Consider the following 15,456-nt stretch of genomic DNA (forward strand, 5'->3'; position numbering starts at 1 on the left):
TAATATCTCTAATAATTATTAATCATTGATTTTTTACTGAAATTAACTTTCCATTGAAAAAATTCAATGAATATCTGAAAATATCAATAATTATTTACAAATTCATAAGTTTTAATTATTAATCTCAGCAACTGATTTGTACTGAAATTAATTTCCACTAAAAGTTATGGAAAAATTTTCAGTAATTTGTGAAACATTAATTTTTAATATTTGGAAAAAGCAGCAATAACTTGTAGTAAAATAAGTAATTAATGACTGTCAATTTAAGAGTAAGCTAACTGATTAAGGCGAGTAATTAATGTCAATTAATTAACAATCTCTATGATTACTATTAAGTTATTTTCCTATAATTCCTATTGCTTAATTAATTAATTAACCAACAATAAATAAATAATTAACAGAATAATGAATAATATAATTAATTAATTATTTGGTTCAGGTTGCACTAAACCCAAACCATTAGAATTAATGAACAAAATAATGCAACTCTAATGTAAATTAAAGACAACATTAATGGTTCGGATCTGGTTCAGGTTGAACGTACCCGAACCAATAGTATTGTCATCTTAACCCGAAAACCAATAGTATTGTCTTCTTAACCCGAATTAGAGCTACAGTGACCGCTCGACATAGCAACCACAATAGTGGTTCTGGGTGAAGAAGCACACCTATTTTGGATCACTATCCCTTTGCAATGTTTTTTAATCAGCAGCGTTGTAAAGATCAAAATAAGTTCCAAAGAAGAAGCTTCAGAGTTCATCTTAGTAGGGCTGCTACACCCCATTGTTTTGTGCCCAAAATGAAAAAGTAAAGGTGAAATAAATACTCAGGAGGGACTTTCTTTGTCGCTCTTGATCTCTGCAACGTTTGAAATCAAAGTTTTCTGTTTTTCTCTCTGCAATGTCTACAACATCTTAATGAGCCAATCTAGAAAACGAAAGATGTCTCTTCTCCTTGGGAAGAATGATGTTCACTATTGCTTTCGATAAAAGAGAAGATAAACCAGTGGTGTATGAGTCTCGTTAACAGAGCATCAGTACAAGCGTAAAAACAGGGGAGTCTTGAAATAGGAGCATCAGGCTTGTTTTGGTAAGTTTTGAAACCATTATGATTTGATACCCTGATAGGTTAGGTTAGCTGGCAAATAGAGACCTTCCTTGAAAAGAGAAGTCTCTTACCACGTGGCCAATTGGGAGGCCTAGATAGGGGAAGGGGAGGAAAGAGAGAGAGTGAATGAGAGAGTTGTAAAGGAGAAGGGAAACTCCACTAAAAAGCAAAAAAGAAACACTCAATTAAATGATGTAAGATTTATAAAATGGCTTTATTGCTTGGAAACAAAACCTATTTAACGGGAGTCAAAACAGAAATTATGAGAATACAGGCCCCCATACTTTAGTTCGGGATGGTCATTCTCTAGTTGCAATGAAGAAAACAAGGACCACCTTGTCAAATGTGCGCTTGCTTTTTCGTAGCCAAACTCAAATGTATTTTGGGACCCATCAGATCAAAACTATAGCCAGAAAACTGGAAACAATGCTTTTCATTACTATAAAACAATGCATATGATACATAAAAATATCATACAATTAAGTTTGTCTGGATTTTTCAGTGCTGTTTACTCTATCTGATTGCCCTTTGTGTTTAAGTGACTTACTTGAATTAACAGAGCCAACTTTACCACTCTCAAATGGTAATACAACCACAGGGGCTGCAGGTATAGTATCCCAACGTTCCTTCAAGAAGCTCATGAACCTCGTTACCATTTCTTTACGGAACTCAAGCTCCCGTGTGAACAAATCAAGAAGTAAAAATGCAAGGATATAGCGGAAAGGGATGACTAGGAGAATAATTGCAGCAGATAATAGCACCAGAGAAACCTCAGTTGTTGTCTGCAAGCAAGTTGGGCATGAGAATACCGTAAGATTAACTCAAAATTTGAAATAATAAAATGCAGCTTGTTGAGATCAAGAACCACATTACAAATAAGTTACAACCTATTAGAGACAATACTCAGAGAAATGCATGGTCAGTATGCAATACATACAATTAGCTAAAATAAGAAAGAAAACATGTTCGTAGATAATTACAGTCCATAGAGACATGAGGCATACACTAAACATAACGAAGCCTTACCCCAACTATATGGGGTCTGGCCAAGGAACATGAGACATAAGATGAAAGAAATTTTCAGTCCCTGATGAATCAACAAGCATAAAAAAAATATACAAAAATAAATAAATAAATACTGCATAGAATATCACAGTCAAGCAGTTTCCTTTTCTATTTCAGTGGGTCATCAGTGCGTTTGGGGAGCACTATAGTAGTTGTGTTTATCATAGGGAGATCTCAAATGGTGCTTGTGTATTTGCTGTTGTATGTTGATTGCTTCTAGAGACATGTCTGAGATCAACAGTTTGAAGAAATAGTTGAGTAGTGAGTTTGAGATGAAGAATCTGGATGCAACCCATAGTTTCAGCCCACTTCGGGTTATCTGCAGCTTTGTCACAACAGATAGAAGAGTAGGAGCATATTTCTTGTGCTCCTCATGGTAATCTAATGGGTAGTATTATGTATGCTATGGTTTGCACTCATCTAAATATTTCACATTTTGTCAGTGTTGTAAATAGGTTCATGGGAAATCCTGGAAAAGGTCATTAACAAGCAGTTAAATGGGTTCTCTGATATCTCCAAGGCACCACAGGTTTTGGCTTAGTTTATGAGAAGAATTGTGACAATGGTGGTAGTGATGTTGGCTTTGTGGATTCAGATTGTGCAGGTGATTTAGATAGGAGATCTCTGATAGGTTGTGTTTACACTTCCTTTGGGTGTGCCATAGAAATTTTGCAGCCTACAGTTGTCTTGTCTACTACAGAAGAAAGAGTATATGGCAGTAACAGAGGGGGTGAAGGAAGCATAATGGATGAAATGTTTGGTTGGTGATCTTAGCTTGCATCAAGAGTCTACTGTTGTGTATTGTGATAACCAGAGTGCCATACATTTGACCAAAAATCTGATGTATCATGAGAGGCCAAACAAATTGATGTCAGATATCACTTCATCCAGGAAATCATGTCTCAGGGTGCTATTTCTGTGAAGAAAATTGCTACAACTGAGAATCCTACTAATATATCGATACGATAAAGACTCTCCCCGTGGTAAGTTCACGCATTGTTGGACATGATTGATGTTTGTAGAATCTAATATGCTTCTTGGGGGCTTATTTGGTAAAGGTGGAAAAAGTTTCCTACTTGTTGTGTGGTTTGATGTTCAAACCAAGGTGGATATTTGTTGTGTATGGACTTGAATTCCTATTTATGGCCCGCCGACCCAACATTCGTATGGACCCAGTCCACTTTCACTTATTTGGGTCCCCTATATATTGTACTTGCTTTTAGAGTTCAACATGAGGACAAACAGATTGAGAGAGAGGGTTAGAGTCAGCATTCAGGGATATTTTAATCATTATAGACTATTTTATCAAAAGGTGTTTTGTCTATTTTGTTTCAGTTTAAGTAGGGTGTCCCATATTTAAATAGGGACATGAGTATCTTCGTATAACTTTCACAAACCTATAACTAAAGCCTGGTTGGCTGAGAGGAGGGTGATTCTCTCTAGCTCAGATCATCTTTTCCATTTCCATCTGTTCTTTTCTTCTCCTTCTCTCTCTCTCTCTTTCCCTTTTATCCTAGGTGTGAAACTAGTGCAACCAAACTGTAAATACATTGGAAAGAGTAGAAGGAAGACTGTTTATAAGATATACCAAAGTTGCTACAGCATTAGCCTGTGAGGAAGGAGGAGCACCTGAATCCTAAGGAAGTGTGCAAGTCATTTAAAGGAGACGATGGTTCTTCCTCTCAACTACACAATTTTGTTGAGGTGCGCCAAGACATGAATACATGACTGTTGGGATAAAATACCACATAAATGCAATAAGTCTCAGAATTGATTATCCATGTATTCTCCCCTTGAATTTGAATGAAGAACTTCATCACTGAACAATACAAAATATTTGAATTCCATTTGAGACAAAGTAGGTGTAGGCCCCCATACATCACAATGAGCTATTTCAAAAGGGGAGAAAGGACGATCATGTTTAATAGAAAAAGGTGAAATAGTACTCTTGCTTAAAAAACATGTAATACAAGAACCTAGTGATGATGTAAAAGGAGGTAATTACTCTTCAAAAAACCAGAATGAATGTCTGCAGTTAATTTATCACAAAGAGGATGACCAAGATGACAATGTCAAAGCTACCAACAAGTATCACGAGAATTCCTAGAAGAAATAAAAAAAAAACCTAGATGGTGTAGAATCACGATCAAATTCCAAAGCAAAGAGACATCTAACCTTACGACCCCTCCTTGTCACTTTCTCAGTGAGTTGGTTCCAAATCAAGCAACCATTACGTGAGAAATAAACACCATATCCATTATTAACAAGTTGTCCAACTGCAATCAAATTAGCGGTGATTTTAGGTACAAGAAATACTTGCTTTAAAGGCAATGAGCCAAAGGGCGAAGCAGAAAGGGTCAAATTATCCATGCCAAGGATTTGAGCTTTATGCCTTTATCACCAATTGGTAGTGTCAATTTGATTATCACCAGAATAAAGGGGTGTAGGTTGAACTAGGTGAAGCACAAGCCAATGTGATTTGATGCTCTAGAACCAATGATCCAAAGAGGACCAACAGGAGAGCTAAAGTGGCAAGGATTACCAGAAAGTCCTAAAGCTAAAAAAATAGATGTGATTGTAGAAGCAATCATTGTTTGAACCTATTGTTCAGAAAGACCACTAGATGCATGAAAGGATTTCCCTGAAGAGGTGGTTGTACTCCCAGAAGATGTAACAATAGCTTGTATGTCATCAGTAGTGGCTTGATATGCCTCATAACTCTTCTTTCCTTGAGATGACTTGGCTCTGCACTCATTCACTACATGTTGTTTCTTGCGGTAAACAAAGAAGTTCCACTTCTTTCAATGGGATGTAATGTGGCCATACTCCTTCCACTTAGTGACACTGTACATGAGAAAGATTTCTATTACCACCTGCACTTTTACCCTGAAAGGTTTGTGCTACAAATGCCACACTAGTTTCCTTCTTAGCTTCAAGTACAATGTGTACTTGCATATGAGTTTCTTCCCTCAGTAACTCTCCAAGCATCACATCCATATCACTAATATCACCTCGATTGAGAATACTGGCTCAAATCATTTCAAATTTTGGATGCAATTTCATGAGAAACTGCATAACATTGCGTTCATCATTAATCTTTAAAAACTTTTTATTGAAGGGGTAGGGGCAAACCACTTTCTTTCCCCTTATCTTTTCTTCCCTTCCCTTTCCTTTTATTTTCTTTCCTTTCTCTTTTTTTTTTCCTTCTCTTTCTTTTTCTTTTCTTTCCTTTCTTTTTTTTTTCTTTTTTCTTTTCTTCTATCTTTTTATCTAAGATGTGCATGAGGCGCATGAGGCGTATGCCTCAAAGGTGTCAGCGCCTCTGGCATATGCCTTGGGGCATTTTGGGAGCGCCTTGCCTGGAGGTGCGCCTCCAGGCATAGGCCTCCTATGCCTTTTAAAACATTGGATGAGAAGGAGTTGCTTGTGAGAGTGAAACATTCTAGGGGCTTATGTTTAAATATTTTAATTGGCTTCTCCAGCAAGCCATCAGGTCTTATAAATGAGAAGGGAGTTCTTTCTGTAGTGGTTTTTTTGGTTCTTTCTCTATTGTTTGAATTGTAGCTCAGCCCCAGCTAGGGTTTTCAAGTATTGGGAGCTTTCTCTCTTGTTTGAAGAGTCAACCCATTTTGCCACCTTCCAATCCCTCTATTGTTGTGTGTACGCACAAGAGGCTAGATGATGGCATTGTTACTATGCAGAACTGTTCCAGGAGGTGTTGTACTTCAGATTTGTTGGAATAATGTTAAAATAACTTAGTTGCAGATGTTAGGGCCTGTTTGGCTAATTAAAGTGTTTTTTTTTCGTTTTTTTATTTCTGTTATGTCTGTTATTGTACTCAGGGGCACAAGGGTCTTTTCCCTTGTTATTTCTGTCGCCCTATATATAGTAAAATAAACACTGGCGCTGCCAGTACTGTTACATTGCAAACCTTCTCTCTTATCTCCTCTCTTCTCTTCTCTTCTTCTTCTCTTCTCTTCTCTCCTCTTCCACTTATCTCTGGCCGGCTACACTGTCAAGATGGTATCAGAGCGGGAATGCTGATTAAAAGAGAGCAGATCGATCAACCCTACTGTCAAGAGAAGATCGATCAACCCAAAGAACAGATCGAACAGACTAGCAGAAAAGAAATCTGATTCTGGACTACAGAATAGCTACAACTGGTACAGTTCTCCCTATGTTTTCTCTTCTTTACTCTCCTTGGTCATGTGCCGAGTGAAAACCCTATGAATCTAGGGCGGCTGAATGCTGTCGAACCTGTGTAACCCTAGTTTTCTTGGATCGTGTGATCCTGTTCATGTGTTAAGACAACTGTAGGTCAATGCTGACCAGTCTTCTCAATGGTTTGAGTTGACTATAAGTAAGAAGGATCTCTCCTGCTGATTAGTGGCTGTTAGACATTCTGGAATTCTGGTAGGTGGGGATTGATAAAACTATACAGGTCTGAAATCTGCCGAATATTACCTCAGCTTTTGTCCGGAATTTGGTACTGTTTGTGCTCAATCTGGTTGGTAAACCCGAGTGTGTGGGTGTGAACTGAGTGGAGCATTGTTTTGTGGAGTAAGGAGGGGTCCTAAGTCCGGTGTTTGGGACTGATTAACTGCTTGACCATGTCGACTGAGAATTCTGCTACTTCAGAGATCTCAGGGAGCCACAATGGAGTGAGTGGGGGAATGGATATGAGCTTTCCCATGGCTGTCATTCCCTTTGATGGTCTGAATTACCTTGAGTGGTCTAGGGGGATAAAACTCTACATCACTGCTAGGGGGCGAATAGGATACATCAATGGGAGAGTAAAGGAACCGAAGTATGGAAGTGCTGAGCATGATAGGTGGAACCAAGAGAACAGTATGGTGATGTCTTGGCTCTTGGTTTCAATGCTGCCACGAGTAAGGAAGACTTTTATGTGGGCTGAAACTGCTTGTGAGATATGGGAACAAGCGAAGTCCACTTATTCAGAACAGAGACACTATGCCAAGATATATCAACTACAAGCTGAATCTTCTACTTGCAAGCAGGGGGAGAGGAGTCTCTCGATGTACTATTCTGATTTGACATCAATATGGAAAGAACTTGATCACTATCAGAATGTGAATTGGAAGTGTGATGAAGATGCAAAGGCCTATAAGTCACTTGTATCACAGCAACGCGTGTTTGCCTTCCTCCTAGGGCTGAATTCGTCATATGAGTCCATCAGGGTACAGATCTTGGCTAGTAAAGACTTGCCATCAGTCCAGGAGGTGTATGCCTTGGTGCAATCAGAAGAAAGCAGAAGAAGTGTGATGAATGGTGTAGAAGGGGAGTCAGTTGCCCGAACGGTCCGGGGAAATTCAGACACAAATGTCGGAGGTGGCTTTAAAAGGGGGGACACTCTGAAAAAATCAGAAGATAAAAGCAAGCTTTGGTGCACTCACTGCCAGAAGACACGACACACTAAAGATACATGCTGGGATCTACATGGAAAACCTAAATGGGCACAGGATTTGGGTAAGAAGTCAGCACCGGATCAGGGCAAGAAACCAGGCCAGTAGAATCAAAAAAGGTATAACTCAGCTAATATGGCATCGACAGAGACTAGTCCTTCCGTAACTCAGGAGAGACATCCCAGTTCTGACCCTAAGGAAGATATTATCAACTCCTTCCGTGAACATTTGGAATTGTATGGTAGGACTCTCTGCCAGGTGGATTCGGGGCCTACTCCTTCTACCTCATTTGCGTCTACATCAGGTAATGCCACAGCCTTCCATGTGTCATCTCATACTACTGATTCACCTTGGATTATTGACTCCGGAGCCTCAAATCACATGACCGGTAAGTCAAATTTGTTCCAGACATATAACCTTCTCTCTGGGAGAGATAAGGTAAGACTGGCTGATGGTTCTTTTTCTACCATAGCTGACCGAGGCACCATATCTCTCCCACTTGGCCTTACTCTTCCTAATGTCCTGCATGTTCCGAAATTACCTATTAATTTGCTGTCCATTAGTAGTATTACTCACTCTTTGAACTGCTCAGTCACCTTTTTTCCGTCTTCGTGTGTGTTTCAGGATTTGACCTCGAGGAAGACGATTGGTAGAGGAAGCATGGTGGATGGTCTCTACATGCTGGAGAATAATGCTGGTCTAGTGGCGACTGAGTCCACAAGTTCGTCGAGTGAGAGTCAGGCCTATTTATGGCATAGTCGTTTAGGTCATCTTTCTTTTGAGTCGTTAAAAGTTATGTTCCCAAAGTTGTTTGAGTCCTTGTCAGTGAGTCAGTTACAATGTCAAACTTGTCAGTTGAGTAAGCATTGTAGAAGTTCTTTACCTTTAAGAAATAAAAGATTTGAATTTCCATTTCATATTGTTTATTCTGATGTTTGGGGCCCTGTCACTTTACCTACTGCGGCTGGCTATAAGTATTTTGTTACTTTGATTGATGATTATTCTCGATACACTTGGGTTTACCCTATGTGATCTCGAGATGAAGTGCCACAAATTGTGAAAGATTTTCAACGCATGGTGTTCACCCAATTCCAAACGGAAATTCATATTTTCCAGTCGGACATTGCAAAGGAATATTTCGATAGTGATCTCACGAAGTTCTTTGCTTCGAGTGGGTCACTTCAGCGAAGCTCTTGTGCCAGGACACCCCAACAAAATGGTGTGGCTGAACGAAAAAACCGTCACCTTCTCGAAGTTGCTCGTGGCTTGCTGATTCATATGAATGTGCCAAAACAGTTCTGGATGGATGTAGTATTGTGTGCGACATATATCATCAATCGCATGCCTTCTCGGCTACTAGAGTATAAGGCCCCACATCAGCTCTTGTTCCCTACAGCCCCGCTGTCCACCATTCCGATGCATGTTTTTGGGTGTCGTTGTTTTGTCCACAACCTATCACCTACTCGTGGTAAACTTGACCCTCGGGCTATTCCTTGTGTTTTTCTTGGTTACCCTTCATCTCAAAAGGGGTATCGTTGCTATGATCCCATTGCCCGCAAGTACTATGTTTCCATTGATGTCTCATTCTTTGAGAGTCAACCGTTCTTCTCGGTTTCTCCTTAGGGGGAGAGTAGAGTTGAGGAGAAATAGGCGACAACTCAGATTCAACTACCTCCTTTACCCGATCCTCCTTCGTTCCGGGTTTTTCATCATCGCCATAAGAGCCAACAGAGTTCAAGAGCCGTGGAGCCGGACACTATGCAACCAACATCATCGGATTCACCCGAGGCAGACCCGTCTCATCAGCCAGGTACACTTGCTCCCATTGCTCCTTTAAATGTTGTACCACTAATCATCCTATCTCTAACTTTGTGTCCTATGAGCATGTTTCACCTTCGTACCGTGCCTTTCTCTCTTCTGTGGATAGTGTCCTCATCCCTAAGACCGTGGCAGAAGCTTTGTCAAAACCTGAATGGACAGGTGCAATGCAGGAAGAAATTGATGTCTTACACAAAAATGGTACGTGGGAGTTGGTAGATCTTCCTGAGGGGAAGGAACCAGTGGGGTGCAAGTGGGTGTTCACAGTGAAACACAAAGCTGATGGAACTGTTGAAAGGTACAAGGCTAGACTGGTAGCAAGAGGCTTCACACAGGTAATATGGAGTGGACTATGCAGAGACTTTTGCTCCAGTAGCGAAGATGAACTCTATCCAGATTCTCCTTTCCTTGGCAGCAAAAATGGTACGTGGGAGTTGGTAGATCTTCCTGAGGGGAAGGAACCAGTGGGGTGCAAGTGGGTGTTCACAGTGAAACACAAAGCTGATGGAACTATTGAAAGGTACAAGGCTAGACTGGTAGCAAGAGGCTTCACACAGGTAATATGGAGTGGACTATGCAGAGACTTTTGCTCCAGTAGCGAAGATGAACTCTATCCAGATTCTCCTTTCCTTGGCAGCAAATCTTGACTGGGATCTTCACCAATTGGACATCAAGAATGCCTTCTTGAATGGTGACTTGGAAGAGGAGGTGTACATGACCCAACCCCCAGGGTTCTGTGCCAAAGGCAGTGAACAAAAGGTGTGTAGGTTAAAAAAGTCCCTATATGGGTTGAAACAATCACCTCGGGCTTGGTTTAGTAAGTTCCATTTAGCAGTCCAACAGATGGGATTCAAACAATGCCAGTCAGATCATACCCTGTTTGTAAAAAGAGGTGAAGGTAAAATTGCAGCTCTTATTGTGTATGTGGATGACATAGTGATCACAGGAGATTGGGAGGCTGAAATCCAGAGACTAAAAAAATTCTTAGCCACTAAATTTGAGGTGAAGGATCTAGGCCCCTTACGATACTTTCTTGGAATTGAAGTTGCCCGCTCTCACAAGGGCATCTTTATTTCCCAACGGAAGTATGTACTAGATCTACTAGAAGATACAGGCAAGTTGGGGGTAAAACCATCTGATTCACCTATTGAACCTAATCACCATCTGGGAGACAGTCAGGGAGAGTTTTTGAAAGATGTAAAGATGTTCCAGAGACTCGTGGGGAGATTTCTGTATTTGTCTATGACCAGGCCTGATATTGCCTATGCAGTGGGTGTCCTTAGTCAATTCATGCACAACCCGAGGACAACTCACTTTGAGGCTGCAAAGAGGATCTTGAGATATCTCAAGAAGTTTCCTGGAGCTGGTTTGTTGTTCCAGAAACACAGTTACTTAAAAGTGGAAGTATATACTGATGCAGATTGGGCAGGAGCAGTCAATGACCGAAAGTCTACCAGTGGTTATTGTGCCTTTGTAGGAGGAAACCTTGTCACATGGAGAAGCAAAAAACAAAGTGTGGTGGCTAGATCCAGTGCTGAAGCAGAGTATAGAGCGATGGCTCATGGGGTTGCGGAAATCATGTGGATAAGAAATCTGTTAGGTGAACTGGGTTTCGCAGTAAGCAATCCTACGTCACTCTACTATGACAATAAAGCTGCCATCAATATTGCTGCTAATCCAGTTCTGCATGATAGAACGAAACACATTGAAGTGAACAAGCATTTTATCAAAGAGAAACTTGAAAGTGGAGAAGTGTGCACACCATATGTCGGCTCGGAAGAGCAACTTGCAGATATCTTCACCAAAGGTCTTCATCATGTGCGGCACAAATATTTGTGTGACAAGTTGGGCATGATTGACATCTATGCTCCAACTTGAGGGGGAGTGTTGGAATAATGTTAAAATAACTTAGTTGCAGATGTTAGGGCCTGTTTGGCTAATTAAAGTGTTTATTTATTTCGTTTTTTTATTTCTGTTATGTCTGTTATTGTACTCAGGGGCACAAGGGTCTTTTCCCTTGTTATTTCTGTCGCCCTATATATAGTAAAATAAACACTGGCGCTGCCAGTACTGTTACATTGCAAACCTTCTCTCTTCTCTCCTCTCTTCTCTTCTCTTCTTCTCTTCTCTTCTCTCCTCTCCTCTTCCACTTATCTCTGGCCGGCTACACTGTCAAGAAGATTCAGGTCTGAAATCCCTAAAAGTCCAACTTGTTTTGTAGTTTTAAACTTGGTATTACTTGTGATTGTTGCTTTACACTTGAAGTGCTGCATGTAATTTGTTTTTCTGTCCACATCACAGTGTATCCATTAGCCAAAGTTTCTTCGAAAAAACTCTTCACCCTTAACCCTTCAACACCTACCCGAGCTCACATCGCCCATTTCTCTATCTCCCTCACCTCCTCCATGTCCTCTTCAAATCTTCCCGTTAAACATCTTTTTAGAAAAACTTTCTGTTAGTTTGGTGACTTGCTCCAACTAGACCTAGAAATATGCTTGTTAGCCTCATTAATGTAAAGGTTCTTACATGAACACTGAGTGGGAAATCAAAATTTTGAATTTTAATAGATTTTTTTCTGATCCATAATAAATCTACAAATTCATTTAAACTGGTTTTGGACATTCCACTCAACACTTGTATCAGATAAACTTTTAATTATTTTTTTAATTGGTAATTTATACTAGTATTTCTCTTCTTCATTTTCACAAAATTATGTTGCTTTACATGGGCCATGCTGTCAATTGGTCTCTAAGAATTTAAAGTTCTTGTAGTTGCAAGTGTTACCTTTTCTTTTTGCTTTTTCCAATGCCATAGCATTTTCTCTTTATGAAAAAGGAAACACATCAAAAAGCAAAAATAAAAATGGAAAAGAAACAATGGTCAATGGAATCAGTATCTCCTTGACCTTTCCTGCATTTAGTTTAGATATTTGTGAGTTTCTGTATGTTTCTATAATACATCGTATACTTATACTGACACCATGGCCAAGACAGATATTTAAACCTTGAGCATAGCCAACTGAATTAAAGAATAAGTAACTTGGCATGATGAATGCATTCAAGGGAACATACACAAAGAGGTATCAGTACTAGTTGTACATCCTAGAGACGATATATGCAATTGTTTGTCACTCATAAATATACTCGTTCATTAATATTCAAGATAATATTGATCAGACAGTTTTAGTAATACCTAAAGTGTTATTTTATGCCAATACTAAAAGCATTCAATGTATTTTAACAGGTTAGTACTTCATTAACTCAGAATTTATAGAACCATTAAAGAGTCAATGGAAAACAATGATTATATCATCAGCTCCCATTTAAACAAATACAGTTGATGTGTATCTAGTAATTCAAACTATTCTATTTGATTGCATAGATTTTGTAGACCTCATTTGTTTGATATCAAGTATTCATTTGTGTAGAAAACATACCTGGGGTTGACCTGATAGAACAATTGTACGGATTTTTAGAAGAGCAACATTCAGATTCTGGAGGTAATTTTCCAAGTCAAGCATGGCTTCTTTTACGGCTATGATCTTTTGAATAGTGTTTGAAGGTGGCTGATCGTGAATTGTAACTTTCCCAAAAGATCTTCCAAGACGACCTTGCTCTTTAAGCCCCTTTAATAATAGCATGACAGCTGCTAGAATTATCAATGCCACTGGTAATGCATATGACAGCAAGTTTCTGGAGAAAAAATGACAGAACCTAAATGTTGATATGTTCGCAAAGCCCATTACATCAAAAGCTATATTAAAATGACAAGCTAGTGAAATATCAATTACAACATTAAACCATGCAATAATAATGAAAAAAGGTGGAAATGAATTCTTTACATAGGCAGATATTTTCTGATGAATAATAAAAAAAACTCTTTTTGGATGTATCAAAAGAGAAAACTTCTGATCAAAAAAAAAAAAAAAAAGAGAGAAGAGCAAAGAACTGCAACAAGGCACCACATTTGTTTTCTGATTAGAGTTCAGTTAGATGAAAGAGAGGAGAACAAGAGATGGTTGGTCAGAAAGCAATAAGTCTCTCTCCCTAAACTAGTTGACTTTCTAGTCAAATTGAGGTCTGCTGACTACATCATTCTTCAGTCAATACCCATGATGTGGTCTAGGTTGACTAGGCTAATTAATAGCCTGACACCAGGGACTGTATATAGGTATATATAATTTTATCTTATAATATTGGAATTCTCCTTTTACATGGTATCTTCCTATCGATTTCTTAGGCCACATGATCAATATTGCAATTTTACATACAAGCCTCTTTTCACAAAACATCTTGCCTTTTGGGAGTGGAGGTCAATGGATTTAAGACAACTCTTACAAGCTCTATATGTTTTGGGTTCTTCCTCATGCTCTTGGACTCTTGTCTTCTTAGTTTATAGACTTGGATCCTAGAGAGTTTTGATCGCTCCAGCCAAGTTATAAGTTAAAAAAATAAGAAGAAGGGCAGAGCATTTGTTTTGTCTTCTTCCATATTCATTTTGTACATACTATTGTGCATGTATGGTTTATTGTGCACTTTAAATAAGTTACCATAAACAAGAGAACCACTTTGCTCAGTCAAGGTGTGTGTATCTGTATGAAGAACAAACTATCTCAGTCCTACCTCAGTCTATCCAATATTTCCCTTCATACTTGCTAAATGTACTATATCATTATCTTTTATTGTATGTTTGTTATCTACATTAACCATATGACACTGCATCATCATCATCTTATATTTCACACATATACATTTTAAGGTTGATTAATCCACACCTAGGAACTAACTACTTAATACATAGCATAGGGAGGCCCAAATGATTAATTGCCACCTAATCTCATTGACAGTACTGATGATTAAATGTTGATGCTTTTTAAGTATCAGGCATATCCATGGTTTGCAACGACAAACATTTTGTCATTTAGAATTGGAGAAATTTTGGAGATATTTTGCTATTTTCACTAAGATATTTGGAAAATCTAAAAAATCAGGAAAGTTTTCTATAAACATAGAATTAGTTAATAAACCTTCAAGAGAACATTAGAAGAAATATAATTGCACAATTTAAGGCTCAAAACCATAACAAAGAACTATGCAAATCAAATAGGAAAAATTAAGAGATTGTAATAGGTATGTTTCTATTTGTCTCCCTTTTGGTCTTTGGCCATCTTCTCTTCTTTATATATGTCAATTATTTGCCATTTTAACTTTTCTCTTTATTGTTATTATATGTTTTGATTAGATTGAGAATAACTCTTTTGTAGTTATATGCATTTTTCTTTTGCTTTTGAATTACAATGACTTAGTAAGTGAATCATATCAAATTAAGCCAATTGCCTAATCACCAATTCCTATTGGTTCTTTTAGGAAAATATTTTTAAAAAATTATGATGGTTTAATAAAATATTGAAAAGTTTTAATAATATTGTAAAATTTTAAATATATAGTCCGTCAATGAAATCTGAAATATCACCAACATATAGGCAAAATATCAGGCATATTTGAAAAAAAAAAAGATTCCTGAAAGATTTCGTATCACCACCTAGCAAATTGGGATATTTTAGGGATATATCACCATTTTTGATACTTCTTATAATAATGTGGCACTTATGGCATAGACGTTTAGACCACACTTATGCTAAAAACTTAGACTATTCGTTTTCTTCTGGTTGTTTGTTCATGACTATTTTTTATCAGCAAAGCAGAATTTTATTTGAAATTAGAGTTAAAAAAGTTTTACAACTTTGCGTATAGGATTAGAGCTCCCACACTATTACATATTTCTGTCCCTCTTTACATTGCAACCCAAAACAATTGTTGCCTCAAAGCCCCTTGTTTATCAAGATAATTAGCTAGCCCATTTGCACTCCTTCTAACCCATTTGAATTCAGCCTCTACCTCCCTTGTGATCTTTCCACTTCCCTTGTCACTTGTTTGAAAGTCCACGGAATAGTTCTATTGTTTTTAGCCCAAGAGATGATCACCTTGGAGTCCCCTTCAACCTCAATATGCCTCATTCCTAGTTGCTTAGCTATCTTCAGTCC

General features: G+C 38.4%; 1 protein-coding gene across 5 annotated transcripts in view; it reads right to left on the reverse strand.

Annotated features, from left to right (window-relative positions):
- Positions 1–1,513: 1,513 nt before the first annotated feature.
- The window catches only part of LOC104609683 (uncharacterized), a 70,856-nt gene continuing 56,913 nt past the window's right edge, over positions 1,514–15,456 (reverse strand). For 3 of the 5 annotated variants that reach the window (XR_016081147.1, XM_010276054.3, XM_088896269.1), the window contains 2 exons: positions 12,850–13,105; positions 1,514–1,889 (listed from right to left, as the gene is read on the reverse strand). Coding sequence is in view for 3 of the 5 variants with exons in the window: in XM_010276054.3 (XP_010274356.1) it covers positions 1,587–1,889; positions 12,850–13,105 (559 nt within the window). In the remaining 2 variants the exon portion in view is untranslated. Of the gene's footprint in view, positions 1,890–3,801; positions 3,992–12,849; positions 13,106–15,456 lie in introns of those variants that run through there. The other 2 variants (XR_016081146.1, XM_088896268.1) reach the window with 2 other exon arrangements.

This window comes from Nelumbo nucifera, chromosome 1 (genome assembly GCF_055504915.1).
Source record: "Nelumbo nucifera cultivar China Antique chromosome 1, China Antique-T2T, whole genome shotgun sequence".
NCBI classification, from domain to species: domain Eukaryota; kingdom Viridiplantae; phylum Streptophyta; class Magnoliopsida; order Proteales; family Nelumbonaceae; genus Nelumbo; species Nelumbo nucifera.